Source organism: Tursiops truncatus, chromosome 10 (genome assembly GCF_011762595.2).
Source record: "Tursiops truncatus isolate mTurTru1 chromosome 10, mTurTru1.mat.Y, whole genome shotgun sequence".
Taxonomy (NCBI): Eukaryota; Metazoa; Chordata; class Mammalia; order Artiodactyla; family Delphinidae; genus Tursiops; species Tursiops truncatus.
Genome location: NC_047043.1, coordinates 86,396,497 through 86,416,431, shown reverse-complemented (window position 1 = coordinate 86,416,431; position 19,935 = coordinate 86,396,497). Strand labels below are relative to the sequence as shown.

The 19,935-nt window shown below is 38.5% G+C and overlaps 1 protein-coding gene across 8 annotated transcripts in view; it reads left to right on the top strand.

The window, feature by feature from the left end:
- CNTN3 (contactin 3) overlaps positions 1 to 19,935 on the top strand; it is a 321,933-nt gene that overhangs the window by 269,920 nt on the left and 32,078 nt on the right. For 6 of the 8 annotated variants that reach the window (XR_004528605.2, XM_019947642.3, XM_033865295.2 and 3 more), the window contains 5 exons: positions 13,849 to 13,966; positions 14,800 to 14,958; positions 15,058 to 15,207; positions 17,376 to 17,446; positions 18,389 to 18,623. Coding sequence is in view for 7 of the 8 variants with exons in the window: in XM_019947642.3 (XP_019803201.1) it covers positions 13,849 to 13,966; positions 14,800 to 14,958; positions 15,058 to 15,207; positions 17,376 to 17,446; positions 18,389 to 18,623 (733 nt within the window). In the remaining variant the exon portion in view is untranslated. The remainder of the gene's footprint in view (positions 1 to 13,848; positions 13,967 to 14,799; positions 14,959 to 15,057; positions 15,208 to 17,375; positions 17,447 to 18,388; positions 18,624 to 19,935) is intronic. The other 2 variants (XM_033865296.2, XM_033865297.2) reach the window with 2 other exon arrangements.

Sequence of the window (19,935 nt, the reverse complement as noted above, 5' to 3'; positions counted from 1 at the left end):
TAAATAAAGACAACTTCGGTTCTCTCTTAGGGTGGATGGATGGGTGGATGGATGGATGGATGGATGAATGGATTGGATGTGGAGCGAGACAGGGAAAGAATCATGAAAAAAAATCAGTGCTCCTAGATGAAATAAAGCAGCTATTATATTGTAAGGCTTTTCATTTGTCTTCGATTTTTTCCCATGCTTCTAAAATGACTAGCAATCAGACACCACTTTAGACAATTCTGAGAGTATTTAGGTAAGGAAAAGAATAGTTAACAGTATTTTGAAAGAAGAGTAATGACACCTTGTCAGTAATTCCCAGGAAGTTTTCTGGGGGATACAAGATAGGACTGGAATTATAAATATAGTTGCATCATTAAAACATCGGAACTCAAAATTCCATCTCTTGTAACCTATTTCATTCTCCTATGAACTGTTGTTAATCTGTCTTTGCCTCAGTTTCTTCATCTGTAAAACTGGCATGATAATAGTCATTTATTCTGAGGTATGTGTATAAAATACTTCAGAACAACCCATGTTAGCTGTTGCTGCGGTTGTTCTTGCTGTTACTGTTACTGCTACTAGCACTGCCGGTAGGATTGCTTCTAAAGTGTTCTCTGGGAAAGCTGCGGCAATTTACATTCCCATCAGCAGAGCAGGAGGTGCCTGTTGCCCCACATTCTTTTCCACACATGATTTTTTCCCTTGATTTTTTAAATAAAAATTTTCCCAAACAGATGGTTGAGAAGTGATATCACATTATCAACAGTTTCTCATTTCTCAGATTAATAGGAAGATGGAGAATCTCTCCATTTTACTTATTAGTAATTTGGATACTTAAGAAAGATTCAGAATGATGACTGACTCCTCCAAATCAAGAAAATTGGGGGCTTAATACTGACTCATGAAATGCATCGTTACTTCTGCAGAAAACAAAAAATTACCTAATTTCTAGTTAGAGAAATTCGCAATAGCCCAGCTGCCTGGATTATTGTGTAGAAGAGTGTTCAAAAAATTATTTTAAATCTAGCAATAGAGAATGACTTCCGAATGTTACAAAAACAAAACACACACTGCTTCAAGACAACCATCAACCAGATAAGACCTATTTTATTTTTGCTAGAAACACAGTAATGATATTGACATTTGCATATAATAGATTTTCATCTCATGTATATTTTGTGTCCATTGGACAGTGTTCTCCTTAGGTCACAGCAGGAAATCCTTCACTTAACACAAATTCACAGTGTGTACTGGCCATTTCCTGTCCCTCTTCCATACCTTGCAGATTTGTATCCTCTGCTCATTTCTTCCATTAGAAGTCAAGCCTTTTGCTTTACAGATTTACAGTAGGTCCTTATGTAGTCAAGCTATTAATTATATCTTAGTGTGATTCACTGGAAATATCTTCCTTTGGTCTGTCACTTTTATGTTAACTTTGTCTATTATTTTATCACTCATAGAGTAAAAGTTTTCACTTTCATGTAGTCAAAAAATCTGTATTCTTCTTTTCCTAATAGCTTTCATAACTTTTCTTGGGTTGAATGGGATATTCAAGCTGTAGGAATTTGAAGGGGAATATGAAGATTTTAGAACTAGTGTTCCAGGAGGGTTACATAAGAAACTTTGGGGAAGTTAGATAGGCTAGTGATACTAGGAGAGAAACTTTGGGAGAGATGCAGATGTTTAAAGAATATTTCAGGGAGATTTTGTTGTGAATTTCATATTTTTCCCTACAAATCTTCCATAGAATGACATCACTCCAATTCTTAGGAATTGACTTTTTTTCTCAGGGGTGGGGTTGTCAGTTGTTCACTGTTGAGCTTAGGACATACTGGGATTCCACCACTGGACCCACCCTACTGTTAGCCAGTTGAAAACTATAAGCTACCATCAAAGAGACAGTAATGTGTATGTTTGTGTACCTGTAAATATGTTTGTGTATGTACCAGCACATGAAAATCCAAACACCATTATGTACAGATACTTAAAAAAAAAATCTCTAAAGAAAGTTCTAAGAGAGTCAGTAACAATTCATTGGATAGTGATTATGATTACTTAAGATCCTCCAAATTGTGATTAACAGATATTTACCTGCATCTGTGATTTGCAGAGTTAAAATATCTCATCTCTGAAGGCAGAGGAAAGAACTAGCAGTTTATAATTTTGGTTTGGTTTTGTTTGGCAAAGGGGGTGGGGCTAAGGTTCATGAATACATTCTGAAAAAGAGGACTTGTCAAAAATAGGCGTAAATTGGGCTTACCTGGTGGCGCAGTGGTTGAGAGTCCGCCTGCCGATGCAGGGGACGCGGGTTCGTGCCCCGGTCCGCGAAGATCCCACATGGCTGGGCCCGTGAGCCATGGCCGCTGAGCCTGCGCGTCCGGAGCCTGTGCTCCGCAACGGGAGAGGCCCGCGTACCATAAAAAAAAAAAAAAAAAAGGCTTAAATCTAATAAATCCAATAAGTGAACAGATCAGTCAAACTGAATGAGGAGGTAAATGGTGTCTGCTAATCATAGCATTATCTTTTATTCATGATGGCTTATTTATTTAACACCTTTATTGAGAAATAATTCATATAATTGAACTAACGTGTACAATTAAATAGCTTTTACTATATTCAAAGAGATGTGCCTCCATCACCATCATCAATTTCAGAATATTTTAATTACTTCAGAAAGAGACCTCACACCCATTACCCATAATTCCCCCAACTCCTCCACCTTCAAACAGTCCCAGCCCCAGGCAACCACAAAGCTACTTTCTGCTCTGGTATTTGCCTGTTCTGGACATTTCATATAATGGAATCATGAAGGATGTGGTCCTTTGTGACTTGTAAATTTTTTATTTATTTTTTACTTGTTATTAATAACTATTTTAGTAACTTATTTTTATTAATAAATTTTATTTTTAGGGCAGTTTTAAGCTCACAGCAAAAGTGAATGGCAAGTACAAAGAGTTGTTCCCATACAACCCCTGTCCCTCACACGTGCACAACCTACTCCACTCTCAATATCCTGCATCACAGTGGTCCATTTGTTACAATCCATGAACCTACATTGACACATCATTATCACCCAGGGTCCGTGGTTTACATTAGCGTTCATTCTTGGTGCTGTACGTTCATTGGGTTGGACAAATGTATAAGGACATGTATCCACCATTAGAGCATCGTACAGAGTAGTTTCGCTGCCCTAAAATTCCTCTGTGCTCCATCTATTCATCTCTCCCTCCCCCAACCCTTGGCAACCAATAATCTTTACTATCGCCATAGTTTTGCTTTTTCTAGAATGTTCTATAGTTGGAATCACGTAGTACGTAGCCTTTTCAGATTAGCTTCTTTCACTTAGTACTATACATTTATATTTTCTCCGTATCTTTCAATGGCATAATAGCTCTTTTTTCTTTTGACTGGATATAGTAGTTTATCCACTCACCTACTGAAGGCCACCTTGGTTACTTCCAAGTTTTTGAAATTATGAGTAAAGCTGCTTTAAACATCTGTGTGCAGGTTTTGTGTGGACATAAGTTTTCTATGTGGGTACATATCAAGGAGTAAGATTTCTGGGTCATATGGTACAAGTATGTTTAGTTTTGCTTTCCTCCTAGCAGTGAATTATTATTTTGAAAAAACTGTTATCTATTAGATAAATTAGGAATATTTCACTTATTTATTTTCTGATGCTCTTTCCTTCTTTATGGAGGGCCTTGTTTCTGACGTATCATTTTCATTCTTTCTGGAGAGAGGCCTGTTGTTTGATTTCGGATATAAATTTGGGAAATTCTCAGTCACCACTGCTTCAAATATTACTTGCTTCCTTTTTCTCTTTCTTCTCCTTCTTATATCTCCATTACACAGTTCTTAAGTATTTTGTTCTTTATTTTCAGTTGTTTCACCTTTCATTTTAAGTTTTGGAAGATTTGATCATCAGATCCTCAAGCTTAGAGATTGTCTTCTCAGCCATGTTTAGTCTACTAATGAGCTCATGAAAGCCATTATTTATTTCTTTACAGTGGTTTTGATCGCTAGCATTTCTTTTTTGTTTTTTAGAATTTCCATCCCTCTGCTTACATTATCCATTTCTTTTTGCAATCTATCTATTTTTTCCATTAAATCCCTTAGCATATTAATCATAGCTCTTTAAAATTTCTCGTCTGATACTTCACGCCATATCTCATGCCTGTTCTGATGTGTATTCAGCCTCTTAACACTGTGTTTTTTGCATTTTCACATGCCCGGTAATTGTTCTGTTGAAAGGCATGCGTGATGTGTAGTAGCGGAAAGGAACTGCAGTGAGCAGGCCTTTACAAATATCGTGGTGAGTCTGTGGGGTGGTGAGAGGAAGTGTTCTCCAGTCCTGTGACTTGGTCTGCTGTTTTGCTGAGCCTGTGCCCCTGGACTATGAACTTCCACAGTGCTTCTTCATCTCCTCCTTTCCCATCTGGTGAGACAGGATGGCTGGAGGTACTGGAGCTGTGTATTTCCCTTCCCCCGTGTGGGAAGCTAGAGGGATCAGGATTTGGGTATTTTACTTAGGAAGAGGTATTAGGCTCTTACAAAACCCCAGCAGGTTAGGCTCTGGTAAATTAGTTTCTCCTAAAGGCAACCTTGGTTCAGAAGAACAGAGTGCTCTGGCTTATGTCATAATGGTTCATTTTCCCTTCCCCTGCCAGAAACATGAGGGGATCTTTCTTCACCATTCAGCGTGAGGACCCAGTAGAGCTCCTGGAGGTAAAACTCAGAAAAGTATGGGGAACCACCTGTGTCTGGGTTCCCTGGAGTGTTAGCTCTCAGACCTGTCCACGCTGACCCTCCAGCAATTCATCCATCGCAGTTTGGGTTTCTCTACCCCAGTCTTGGCTCCCAGGGAAATTTCTGCTGGCGGATTTCTGCTCCAGTAAGTTGTGCTTCTCTGTATTTGTCAGTCTGTCTCTCCACTTTTGAAGGCAGTGGTTTTTTCCATGGCCTCACTTCTCTGTCAGATCGAAGCGGAATTACTTCAGCTTTTACTGCTAAACTGCTTATATGCCAACTGAAAATCAGAAGTCAGGGTGACTGGCCTGTGTTTTAATCGGGTTATTTGCCTTTTTATCACTGAGTTGTAATTGTCCATGGTGGCTTGGATTTTTATGCTCCGATTTCAGAAAGAAAAGTATTCTACTTCGCAAGACAGTATTTAATTATACCATTTAATTGATCTGGACGTGAATAAGAAAGTGAAGAATAAATGGCTCATTTGGGGCAATTTAAAATTTTAGACACAAAAACCAGGAATTTCAGCTGTTTTTTGTAACAGCGAACACTCTGATTTTCTAAACCATTTTTTAATATTAATTAAATAATATAATTAAACCATAATATATTAAACCATATTTAATATTGACTTTAAAATTTTAGATCATAACTGTTTACAAAAAAAATAGTCTAATGATAGATTGGATTTGGCATCCAACCTAGTCGTTTTTGTCATCTTTTTAAATATGACTTTGATATATATATATATATATATATTTATTTATTTATTTATTTCCAGAGTATCAGGAAAACTGTGGGAATACATTGGTCTGAAGTTGTAGTAAAGTTGGTGTGATCTCTTTGGGAGCAACTCTCCTGGGAGAGAGTGTAATTTTATTCTCTCTGACTGCGGGTATCCTTTCTCTGGCTCACACGTAGGCTCCTGACATGAAAGGGCGTCTAGATCAGAGTTGGTGGGGTGGTTTTAAGTCTGTCTTGGGTTCTTGGCACAGTCAGAGTAAAACAACCCTGCAGGGATGAATCTTGATAAACAAATACCACGAACTCACTATTCTCCCTCCGTCAGATTTCCTGATGGGAGGAACCCAAGGAAAAGACAGAAAGTAAGGGCACCATTTTATATAGTCCATGTAGGTCAGCTGCCTCCAAAAGAAGCAGTACGGCAGGTACAGAATGGATCTGGAGGGACGTGTCCAATGGTGTTTTCCAAAGGTGACTGCAAAAGCACACTTTGTGCCCAACTTGCTCGTCTTTCAATGTGACTTTGACAGTCTTCCCCATCAAGTGGTGAAACGTATGCCTCTTGTCTTGAACCCAGGTAGACCTTTGTGACTGCTTTGATCAATAAAGAAAAGCAGGAGTGATGTTCTGTGATTGCTGAGGCTAGCTCATAAAAATGCATGCACTTCCACCTTGTTCCATTGGTGCAATTTCTCTTGGAATTCCTGCTTGGAAGCTCAAGCAGATGGTGGAGAGGTCTACCTTAAGGGAATGGCTGAACTCCCAGCCAACAGCCAACACCACTCTCCAGTCATGTAAGCTGGCTTGCCTGTCCCCATTCTAGCTGCCCCAGCTGATGAGGTTTACAACAGAGATGAGCTGTCCCCCTACTGATCTCTGCTCAGATTATATATTGCTGAGCAGAGTAAATGATCATCAGTTTTTTAAGCCACTAAATTTGGGGGGTAATTTGTTACACAGCAAGAGTAATTGGGACTAGAACTGAGCACAAGACATTTGCACAACTTGGTCAAGTTTCCATGAAACAATGGCTTTTTGTGCCTTTGTATCAATGGATTTCCTTTTTCATACACTAACATTATAATTCTGCAAGGGGCAGATCTGCTCCCAGTATATTTTAAACCTCTAATATGTGGGTAAAAGCAACAAAGACAAAAAAAAGACCTGTGATCTATGAGATAAATTGTTACTCAGGGTAGGCTTTTGTGACTTGAAATACTTGCATTCTAAACTGTCGTCACATCAATTCAGAGTAATCCTAGGGTGATTCACATTGACTAACAGTAAGTTTCTATATGACTCTATAGAAATCTATCACCATGTTGAATTATTTCAATGACTACTTGTTTTTAAAATGACAAGTACACCAAGGCAATCTAATGTCAAGGAAATGCACCTTGTACTTGACATCTAGTACCTGTTTCACAGGCACTAGTTTTCTCACCCATCTTCCAGAATGAAAATATGTACAGGTGTACTGTTCTCAGCTTATAAACCCAGCACTAAACAACCTAACTTAAGGATTATTTTATGCATTTATTAATTGCAGAGTTTTAGAACTAGGGAAAAGAGTGACTATCTTGAAGCTTTTATTTCCAGGAGAAGTGATGATGTGAAGAATATAAAATCTCGGGCATTTAATGCTTTTAGATACTAACTGATCATTAGAATCAGCTAAAGCGTCTCCTCTTTCTAGTTCATTTTGATTTAACTGTTCTGGGATGTGGCCTAGGGATTTCTGGTATGGTTTTTTTTGTTGTTTTTTTTTTTTTTTTTTTTTTTGCGGTATGCGGGCCTCTCACTGTTGTGGCCTCTCCCGTTGTGGAACACAGGCTCCGGACGCGCAGGCTCAGCGGCCATGGCTCACGGGCCTAGCCGCTCTGCAGCATGTGCGATCTTCGCGGACCGGGGCATGAACCCGTGTCCCCTGCATCGGCAGGCGGACTCTCAACCACTGTGCCACCAGGGAAGCCCTCTGGTATGTTTTTAAAGACTCTCCAGGTGAATTTACTGTACAGCCAATGTTGAAAACAACTGGGTTAAGTGATCTGGGTAGCCCAGTGTTTTGCAAAGCACAGACTAGGCAATAGGCAATATTAAATAATGCAGAATGAGATCTATTCTATTTTCAATTTCATTTCAATCATTTAGGTTAAATCAAGGAGAATAATTCAGTATGGTGTTAGGTTTGTCACGAATGATTTTCTAATTTTTGCTAATCTCCCTTTTTAATTAAAAAAGTAAAGGTCCAGGTCTCAGAGACTTTGAGAGTGCCCAGCTAGTGTCCATTTACATTATTTTCCACTCACTGTTTTCATTTTATCAGTTAACTATTACTGTGATCAGCAGTTTTCCATGTTAGATAAAAGTACACATTTTCTGTATTGACTTACATATTATTTAAGAAAGTTAAACAGTTTAAGAAACAAGTAAATAGTAGAGCATTTAGTACTGGAATATGGCAAAAAAAAAAATGTGGAGGTGTAACTCTAGTGGGTGAAGTTTAGAAAACACTGAGTTACAATCACTGTGGGAATAGACACTGGATCCTGAGATCACCAACTTCCAGTAAGATGCTCCATAAACACTACACTGGCCAGAAAAAGAAAAAAATCCCCAAGTTGTTAATGTGAACTTGATGTTGAAATAGAAAAGCTGATACCTTTAAGGTAACTTGGGCATTTGATACAGTTTAAAATATGCATGAAGGTCTTTGACCAAGTTTTTATCTTTCATGTGTTATTCTTTCAAAACACTTATGACGGGACAAGCTGGGGTTCTAAATCCTGTAATGGATCAATTATTTCAGTTTATTGGTACCAAAGAAAGTCGAAGAATTTTGATGTGAACAGATTGCATATTACCTGCCCTAGATATCACCTGTTTGGACAACCAGGCATCAGACCGTTTCAGATGAAATTATTAATCAGTCAGAAAACCCAAAATGGTTTACAGTGTTAGGGCCCATTTTCATGTTTCAGTGGTTGCCAATTATTTCTGTTCCTTGGATGAACAGTGTCCATTTGTAACAAAGGTGGCCTTGTTGCAGCCATTTGGGGTAGGGATAGGGCAAGATTTGGTTGGTCAGAAATACAGAGGTGACCCATCTGCCACCAATTCCCTTAGGGACCTTCACAGAGAAAAACACCACTCAGGTTTCAGAAGTAACCTGGAGGCTTGACTGTTCGCTAGTCACCTGTGTATGACTTACGTGCAGTGTCAGGACTTGGAAGGCAACCCAGTGACGGGATGAACGATTAACATTAGAATCTATACAAAAACAGGCTGTGTAAAGTGATTTTTAAAAAGGAGGAGCTTCTATTCTACCTTGCCTTCCAAATAGTTGTCAAAATGCTTTTCTCCCCCTTAAATTGGAAAATTATGCTTCTTGGCAGTCCAGCAGCAACATTTACATCACGAGTGCTTACTAGGAAATTAGTTTTTGCTGAAAATTTGTTGTATTCAAAGTGCATGCTACATTTGCAGGGGTCAAGAGGTTTTCCAAGTTCCAAGGTTTCTTTTATACCTTGATTTGTAGCATATGGTAGATCTCACAATGTACTCTCAGCTTACGTGTAATTAGTAATGAGTTGTCTGCTTTCTTACCTTCAGCTGGCGTGGGTTATCACATCATGCAGTGTTTTTCTTTCAGTGCAGAGTGGTTTTTCAACTACATCAAAAATTCCACTAGCATCATCACCTAAGAAAATATAGGGAGAAAGTTAACAAGCTTATCTTCTTTTTCGTCTCATGCACTCACTGGATTTTCTCTTAGCATTTATTTCAAAGGTGACTTTACTTATAAATCCATATACTGTTTATACCTGTAACATGTTCTGGAAATATGATCTTTTCTAGGGGAAACCTATATAATTAGGTGAACAGCTAATTAGATAATTAAGTAATTCTAGAAAAGCTTACAAGTTTTTTCAAATACAATAAAAAAATTACTATCATTAAGACATGAATATGAACCTGAAATTAGCTACAGTGAAATTTTAGTTTTCTGGGGACAGAAATGGAGCTTTTGGTAGTGGGAGAAGCCTATTCCTATGGATTTGTGGATTAACTATCCCCCCTGACATTGCCTATCCTTCCCACTCCCAAAAGAGACTATGTTGTTACCTGCCTTAGAGTCTCTGCATGTGTGTAAGTGCTCTAATGTAGACTATTTTTTTCTTACCCTCTTTTGCTAGATAGCTTGTATTCATATTGCAAATCTTAGCTCAACTATCAATACATTGAGACTCGAGAATCATAGATTCGTCTGTGTATTTTGAACTTGCATTACACCGTAATTTTACATTGATTTGTGGTAGTCATTTGATTAATGGCTGTCTTTCAACTGTAAGCTCCATGAACATAAGGACGGTTTTTTTCCCTCACTATTGTATCCTCAGCGACTAAAGCATAGCCATTGCTTAATGAATAGTTTTGGAATGAATGATCCTATTTAAAAAGGTAGAGCTTCTGAGAAAGAGCTAAAATTCATATGACTTAGGGAAATGTCTCCCTCTTCTTAAACCCCCGTTTAAGCTGTAGGAATAGGCCTCTTGCACTGTTAAAAGCTCCATTTTCAAATAATGCTGTGACCAGCGGCATAGAAAAAGGACTTGTTTTCTGGAAAGACTGGGAATTATACTGCTGCACTTTGAGGGGGACGTTTTAAGGGCAATAGGGATAAGCGAAGTGAAGAAAATGAAGCTTTGACTCTGCTTTGTCCCAATTCTAGTCGTTCTATTTGAGGGAAGGGGGCCAAAGGAGAGTTTAGGAAAACAATACAAAGAAAGACTAACAAACTAATTTAGCAGATAATAAAGTAGAAGCTATTTTTATTCAAAGGGTTATTAGTGTTCCTAAGAATTTATTCAAAGATTATTATTGTTTGTAATGTTTGTAAGTTGTTTTATACTTACACTCTGAGGAATTAGAAGCATGTTTCTAAATTTATCTAAATAATAGATGCAATTTTACTGATAAATATACTGAAAAATAATCTGTCAAGTGCTATTTTACCACAGTTAGACTAATGCTACTTGGATTTTTTCGGACGTTCCTCTCCTGTCCCCTTTATCATAGTTAATCAGTAACAAACTATATTCTAACCATTAGCAGTGAAAATTGATGGGGACAAGAATTGGTTTGATGTAAGTGAAACTTCCCTTTGGAATTTCCTTTTCCTTTTTTATATTTTTTTAATGTCTGGGAATAATCAATTGCATTTTAATAAGAAGTTACAGAATATTCTAATTAATTGCACTTTTATTATTAAACATTTAATTCTTGTGAAAGAAACTGGAGTTTAGAATAACAGCCCTGTTATTTGACCTTTTCGGTGATGGTCCTATTTATAGTGGAGCGTTTAGAGCTATAGTTGTACATTATAACAACTGCATCTTGAGAGTCATTATGTTCTGCAAAAAAATACACAAATTATAAGTGTGTAGCCCAGTGAATTTTCACAAAATGAACACATTCAGGTAACCAACGATGAAATCAGGAAGCAATATGACCCCTATTCCAGAAGTCCCTGTGATGCCTCGTTGCAGTAGTAAATATCCCTCCAAAGATAGTCACAGTCTAGATTTATGATATGATAGATTAGTGTCATTGTACTCCTTTCTATCTGATTTCTATTTTTTATGTTGAGACTTAGCTATGTCAGTCTATATAGTTATAGTTCATTGACTTTCATGGTCTAATAGTATTTCCTTAAATGAGTGTTCCACTACTTACTAAGCTACTTTTTGTGATGGACACTAGGTTGTTTCCGTTCTTTAGCTATTATGGTTAGTAATGCCACAAACGTTCTTTTAAATGTCTTGATGAACATACACACACATGTCTGTAAAGTATGTATTACTTAGGAATGGAATTGCCAGGTTGTAGATTATGGGTATATCCTGCCTTAGTAGATATTTCTAAACAAGGTTCCAGAGTGATTGCATCAGTCTCCATTCCCATTAGCAATAGCAAGAGTACCGGTCACTCCACATCCTCGGCAGGACTGAAAAATTTCCTGCCTCCTGCGTTCTAAGGTTGTGTACACATGGTATGTGCCATGTGATTTTATTTAACCTTTATTAAATAACTTCTCTAATTTTTTTAATTTTTTTTTTTTGCGGTACACGGGCCTCTCACTGCTGTGGCCTCTCCCATTGTGGAGCAAAGGCTCCGGATGCGCAGGCTCAGCGGCCATGGCTCACGGGCCCAGCCGCTCCTCGGCATGTGGGATCTTCCCGGACCGGGGCACGAACCCGTGTCCCCTGCATCGGCAGGCGGACACTCAACCACCGCGCCACCAGGGAAGCCTCTCTAAATTTGTAAACATAACTTGTTTCATATATATATATATCCCTGACTTGGGTTTACATCCTAGAGAGCAGAGGTCATGTATAACACACTTCTCTAACCTCGAGTGAATCTAGTATGGCAAGCATTCGATGAACTTTTGTTAAGATGAATCTTGACTCTTCATATTGCTCCGTTAAAAGACAATAGATAGGGTGAGAGAGAAAAAGCACTAGAAGAGGAACAATATAAATATAGTCTACTGAGAAAGAGAAAAAGTAAGTACAGGATCCTTCGTTTTTGCTATATTTTATTTTTCATTTATGTATTCATCCACTCAGTTTCATGTTGGTGCTGAAAAACAAAATCAGTGGTTCCTACCGTCTACATGTTTATTGCTTCCGTTTTCACTCTACAGTGTAAAATATAATTAAAAATTATATTTCCCTACATGGTGAGCCTAACTATATTTCTTGAGGAAGATGGTTTGGTTATTACAGAAGCTAGCTAAGTTATATCTCTCTTTACCCATCAATACCCAAGTGAAGAGAAATGACAAACCCAACATCAATCTCTTTTTTTACTCCTTCAAGAAAGAAAACGAGCTTATGTGCCTAAAAGCTGTATTTGTGTGTCTGAGGACCAAAAGACAGTACTACTTCCAATTCTCTTTTTTTACCCAACTGCTTTCAAAATAAGCAAATAAACACAGGGAAGAATAACAACTTACCCCAATGCCTTGATGGAATTTCATCGTAACAGTTCTTACTTCACTGAAAATAAGAGATTCCTATAGAAATGATAATCAACCTCCTGTGAGTATATGGAGCTCATAAAATTTAAAGAGTTTCTAAAGGTCAGCGAGCATTGAAGGCTTTGTCCTGGGGATAAATTTCTAAGTAACCCTGAGGAGAAAGAGAGAGGGAGGAAAAGGAAAAGGTTTAACTTGATGAAAGTAAAATGTGCAAACTCAACAGTTTCTGGATTATCATTTAATTACAGCCATCAATCAGCTCATATCTGCCTTTTCCCGATACTCAAGAAATTCAGGCTAAAGCCATACAATCCAACCAACGGAGAATACATAGCGCATTAAGAATCCTAAGGATAGGAAGCGATATTTAAGAAACTACCTGATAGGAGACCTTAGGAAAGTACCTAAAAGCAGGATAGTGGAATCCATCTTTCAACAAATACTGGGAAAACCCAAGAGTAAAATTATCCTTTAATTAATAAGACAAACTACTTATTGCTTCCTCTTCCGTACCAGTTTAGAGATTTTCCATTAAGTGATCCTTTTCAAAGGGCTTTGCTTTCTAAATCGTTTTATTTCAATCCATACTTTTACTAATGCATGAAACTGGCCTGCAGTTACTCATTTTATGAACATGATTTTACATTCTTTTAAAACAAGGACGATTTGAAGTTGAGCTTTTGGAAATACATTTGCTTCATTAATTGGCACTGGGGAATGCCAGCCTGTGTCTTTATGGGCAGGTATTATTTTTTGGTTAAAAATGTTTTAATTTCTTCTTATTGAGGGGTTCATACTGACTGTCCCTAAATTCTGTAGCGAAGGAATTAAATAGCATTAGGCTTTTTAAGCTTCAAAGTGTTCAGAAAAGTGTTTCAACCATGGTAATCCCCTTGTCGCGCTGCCTTTATCTCCCGCCAGGTACCTAAATGCTTCCGTCTTCTTCTCGGGCAGATAATTGCAAAGAGGATGGAACTAGAGAAAAGAGTTGAGCTGGTGCCGAGCAATGGATATAAAAAGAAGTGTCACCCTAGTGAAAGTAAATAGACTCTGAGACTGTAATCTCTGCCCTTATTTATCTTTGAAACCATAAATGCCCAGGGGAAAGCTTGTTGTTCATTTAGCTACAGAAACTTATGTCTGCAATCCTGTATGGTTTTAACCTGTTTGTATTTCCATACTTTCCGTCGTAGCAATCTTGGAACCACCTAGGTTTTCTCTCTAAATATGGGTTTTATTCCAGTGGCGTTGTTGGCCATAGCCTTCGAGAGTCTCTGTGTTTTCAAACTAATAATATGTTCATTACCTGTTTTTTCCAACAGAGTTCGTCAGGCGATTTAATGATCAGAAACATTCAGTTGAAACACAGTGGGAAATATGTTTGTATGGTGCAGACAGGGGTGGACAGTGTTTCATCTGCCGCTGACCTCATAGTAAGAGGTAAACATTAATGGCTCCGTGTGCTTCTTTAATTTCGCCTCTTAACTGAGCCTTTCTAACTGAAAAACCATGATGAGATAGCATATGAACATGTGAGTTATAGAATATTGATTTGATCCCCCTGCCCAAATAGACCAGAAGATGTGAGAATAAGGATGGGTGCTAATTCAAAGAAATAAAAATCTCAACTCTGTCGCTCCAATAGCTCTCACTGTAATAAGCATTCCACAGCTGCTGTCAAGCTGATGTGTTTTTGAGTATGTCATTAATAACAGCAGTAGTGTTTAATATGAAAGAGAGTAGCGATAGTGGGTGTGTGTGTCTGCTTCCAAAATAAAACACAGGATCACCTAGGATGCCTGAGAAAATTTGCCAGTCTGAGCTACCGGCCAAAGTGCTGATTTGCTACTGAGCTGAAAAATCACCCAGCGTGCATGGTAGAATAAAACAGCTCTGAATTACAAACTGGGAACTACAGAGATGTCCCAGAAGATTAAAGAAAAAGGTTTCGCGCCCGAAGTAAAGGATATTGAATTTGGAACAGGGCAGGAACCCTGCTGAATAGAGGGCTCAAAGAGCAGGTTTCATTTGCAATTGTGGAGTATTATGCCTTTGGAATTCATGGTTCAAAATGCAGATTTAATATCTAGCAACAGGAATGTGAAAGGAAAACAGTGGAAGTTTTGTTGCCAGGTAAATGTCCTCTTTCCCTAAGTGCTTTTGAAATTGGGATCCGTTGAAGGGGTCCAAGTGCTATGGGGCCTGTTCTTCACATTGGTAGAAGAGAATGACGTTTATGGAACTGCTAAATATTGTTTGCATTTTTGCCTTAGGTTCACCTGGACCACCAGAAGACGTAAAGGTAGATGAAATTACAGATACAACAGCCCAACTCTCTTGGAAAGAAGGTACAGACAACCACAGCCCAGTTATATCCTATTCTGTCCAGGCACGGACCCCTTTCTCCGTGGGTTGGCAGACGGCCACAACAGGTAAAGGGGGAGAGGCAAATGCCACCGGTACCTATGTATGGATTTCAGGTCAACCTTAAGACGTGCAGACGTTTACCTCTCTGAAATATTCCTTTGTAGTGCCTGAGGTCATTGATGGGAAAACACACACAGCTACGGTAGTCGAGTTAAATCCATGGGTGGAATACGAATTTCGGGTTGTAGCCAATAACAAAATCGGAGGTGGAGAACCCAGTTTACCCTCAGAAAAAGTAAGAACTGAGGAGGCAGGTTAGTGGTTTTTGTTTTCTGAGTCATGGCTTCATAGGTTTTTCTGGGTGTGTATTTCCACTTCCCTTGCGCTTGATCTCCAGCGTCGATAATGCATTGTCGCAATTATCTGAACTATCTAACGGCAGACTGGCCATATGGCATTTGTCAAAAGACACGTGTAAGTGATTCTGATGTAGTGTGACATTTGCAAGAGTTCAGTCCATCGTCAGCATTCATTAGTGCATGTAGAGTGAATATGTTTTTGTCACTTAAGGTTATAATTACTATCTGATACAGTCACCCTGTTAACAGGGGAAGTGCTGTTTTCATTTATAACAAGCATTGACAAATTGGTAGGATAATGACTTCTGGGAGTTCAGCTGCTAGGAAATCTCATTCTGCCACCAAGCTTAAGCGATTGATGAATAGGTACATTTTGGCCCCTTGAGTATTAAATTAAGAGAGAATTATTGTTAAAATTTTCCATGTGGGGCAACTATTAATATTAACCATAAGACTCTTTTTATAATGCTAAAAATAGCCTAACATTGAAACTGCAAAGTAGAAAGTGTACATGGTATCACGTTATTGAGGCATCAGAGAGGACTTAAGACTTTCCTTTTCAGAGTCAGTACTATTAATTAAGACTAACTAAAATTATGTTTGAAATACAGCCAATATATCACTTTGGAACAAAGCCAAGATAGAAGTCATGGAATACATTTCAATAATTTTAATGATGCTCTTTTACACGGGACAATGCATATAATGTTTATGCCAGGTATTGTGAGAAATCAGGGAGCCATGTCTGTCTTGGTGCTCAGTTCATTTATTCACACAGCACATATTCAGGAAGTACCTTCTGTGCACTGAGCACTTTCTAGGTACAGTGGGTACAGCTCTGAACGCAGCAAAGACCCATCTTCAGGGAACTTACGTTCTAGGTGTGTCATGGGATTTATTAAGCATAAATTTCTCAGCATAAAAGCCTGTGTGAGGTTCATAAAGATTATCTCATAACGGGATTTGAGGATTTAAGTATGGGTCATCTGTATATAGAGGCAATGTTGTTCTGAGAACTAAATCTGTACTTGAAATAGTCACAAGTTAAATGTTCATGCTGACGTGGATGGACCTAAAGATTATCATACCAAGTGAAGTCAAGTCAGACAGAGAAAGACAAATATCACTTATGTGTGGACTCTAAAAAAATACTGATACAAATGAGCTTACTTACAAAACAGAAATAGACTCACAGACATAGAAAACAAACTTATGGCTACCAAAGGGGGAAGGAGAAGGGCGGGATAAATTAGGAATTTGGGATTAACAGGTACACACTACTATATATAAAGTAGGTAAACAACCAGGACAACCAGTTCCCTGTATAGCACAGGGAACTATATTCAATATCTTGTAATAACCTATAAGGGAAAAGAATCGGAAAAAGAATATATATGTGTGTGTATATATGTGTGTATATATATAAACACTGAATCACTTTGCTGTATACCTGAACAATTGTAAATCAACTATACCTCAATTTAAAAAATCGCTTTGAAACTGGGGGAAGAAAAATGTCCATATGGGATTGATTTATCATCATCCCTGATGAATCACTTTTTCTTGTTTTATTAACCTTCACACTGAGTCATTGTTTTCTTACTGTTTGAGATATTTTGAATATTTAATAATTTTATGCAAATATAAAGCATGTGATGATCTCCCTCAAAGATATATATATATATATATACACACACATATATATGCACACACATATATACACACATATAATCGCATATATACACCCACGTGTGCACGTGCACACACACACACACACACACACACGTGTAATGTGCCAATGATCAAATTATTTTAAGTATTAAAAGTAAACAACAGGGCTTCCCTGGTGGCGCAGTGGTTGAGAGTCTGCCTGCCGATGCAGGGGACACGGGTTCGTGCCCCAGTCCGGGAAGATCCCACATTGCCGCGGAGCGGCTGGGCCCGTGAGCCATGGCCGCTGAGCCTGCGCATCCAGAGCCTGTGCTCCGCAGCGGGAGAGGCCACAACAGTGAGAGGCCCGCGTACCGCAAAAAAAAAAAAAAAAAAAGTAAACAACATTGCGTCTTCTTTCAGATAAATATTAGATGCTAGCAGGGTTTCAGTCTTTCTTTCTAACCTTGCAGTGCCGGAAGTGCCTCCTTCAGATGCCAGTGGAGGAGGTGGGAGCCGGTCTGAACTGGTGATCACCTGGGATGTAAGTGTCTGCACAGCGCCTGCCCCTCAGGGTGACGCCCTTCCCACACTCGTGGCATCCTGGATGGTGCTAGTGGTGGTGGCTGGAACTAATAGCCAATAGTTTTGAGTGTTCACTCTGTGTAAATCATTGTTCCTAGCATTTTGAAATTTTTTTCATTTTATCCTCGCAACATTTTTTAGGTGAAAGCACTAAGGCATAGAGATGTTAAATAATTTGCCCGAGGTCATCTGGCTGGTAAACATAGGGTGAGAGTCTAGTCCTGGCTGTTTACTCTGGAGCTGCTCCCCCGCTGGTGATGCACACGCCACTTCTCCAGCCAGGGCTGCGTCCTAGCCATTCTCTCAGCCCTTGCTTTAAGTCATAATTAGGAAAAATATTAATTAACAAAGTCAGAAGGCACTAGAATTGTCTACATTATTTGAAGATGTGGATGGAAAAATAAGAAGTCGAGAGATTGTGGAGTGTCAATAGGAATTTTTGGCATGATGCAAATACAGCTTTGAGTTTAATATATTGTTTTTATTTCCTTTTTTAAAGTTTTACTCTTGCTCTGAATTATCATGTCAATGTGTAGTTTTTTTCTATAAAATCAACATTATGGATGAGATGATTTTTATTTGATTTAGAGATGCAGTATTTCAACTGAAAGTATATCTTTATTATTCAGAACTCAAATTAGGGCTGCAAGATGCTCAAAAACCTGAATAATTTAGGAAAATTCCAGTTAGTTACCTGATGGCTATGAAAGAGTGGCATATGTTTATTTAAAAGCAGCTGACTGTCCGTCCCCCTGACCTTTTTCTCCTTTTTTAATCCAACCACTTAATACAATGTGGATTATTATTTGATGGCTTTTACAAAAGACTCCGCATTAGAGCTGCATTTATTTTTGCCTTGCTCTCGTGTGAAAGCGTGAGTTAATACGCCTTTCCTTTACAGCCAGTCCCTGAAGAACTACAGAATGGTGAAGGTTTTGGATATGTTGTTGCTTTCCGCCCTGTCGGAGTAAGCAACTGGATCCAGACAGTGGTCACATCTCCTGATACCCCAAGATATGTCTTTAGAAATGAAAGCATCCTGCCATTTTCACTGTATGAAGTTAAAGTGGGTGTTTATAATAACAAAGGTGAAGGACCATTTAGCCCAGTGACAACAGTGTTCTCTGCAGAAGAAGGTATGGAAAGGCTATGATTAGACAGATGGTCTTCAACTTAATGATTTTTTGACTTTACAGTGGTGTGAAGCGAGACACATTTCAGTAGAAATTGCACTTCGAGTTTCTAATTTTAATCTTTTCCTGGGCTAGTGATACGGAGTAAAATGATCTCTCAGGACGCTGGGCAGCAGTAGCTACAGCGCCTAGTCAGCCAGACAACCACAAGGGTAAACAATGGATATACTTAAAATTATTCTGAACCATGCAACCATTCTATTTTTCACTTTCAGTACAGTAGTCAATAAATTGCAGGAGATACTCAACACTTTATTGTAAAATAGGCCTTATATTAGATGATTTTGCCCAACTGTAGGCTAATGTAAGTGTTCAGAGCCTGTTTAAGGTAGGCTAGGCTAAGCTTTGCTGTTTGCCATATTAGGTATATTAAATGCATTTTTGACTTATGATATTTTCAAATTAAGATGTGTTTATCGAGATGTAACCCCATTATAAGTCAAGGAAGATCTGTATGTCAGTTCCACACTTAATCAGCCAGTTGTGCTCCAAAAACCCATTTGGAAGTCCTTTGTGACTTCAGAGATATTTCTTGAAAAGGGGAATGACTGAAGTCATAGTTACTAGTCCGGGTAATAAAGATCAACCATGCTTACTTGAAGTGTGAGACTCAATGGGTAGTTAGAGGGGGTAATAATTAGTTAAAAATATGCTTCTGAGGAATATATTGAGTTCCAGTCTGTGAAGCAGGAAGCAGCACAGCCTTCTACAGATTTCTTCTTTGGGAGGTAAGATTAAGGTATTCTTTTTGAAGTGCTGTAGTCTGAAGTTTTATGGTGGTTCCTAGACCTGAGAAAGAGGTTTAGCAGGTTGGAGAGGGACGACCAGAAGCCTGACATTGGGGAGGTATGGAATATGGAGGTTTGAGGATGGGTTTCACCAGTTCTAGTCAGTATAGATTCATACATACTCCACTCTGGACTCACTCCCTTTCTCTGCCTTTCTGTCCCAGAAAGTAATAGTAAAAATAATAGTAATGTTAGGAGAATCCTATGAAATTGCCATTTTATAGGTCAAAAGCAGCTGAATATTGGCTATCGCATGCGGTTCTAGCTAGTTAGAATGGCAGGAGCTAGCATGTATTAGATGCTTGCTATCAGCCAGACATTACCTAATTTGAATTTTCCAAGGAGGAATGACAAGTAGGTACTTGTCATTTGTTATTTCCCACTTACACAGGAGAAAATGGAAGCTTGATGAAAGAAATTAATGAACTTGCCAAAATCCATACAGACCTATTGAGCTAGTATTTTAA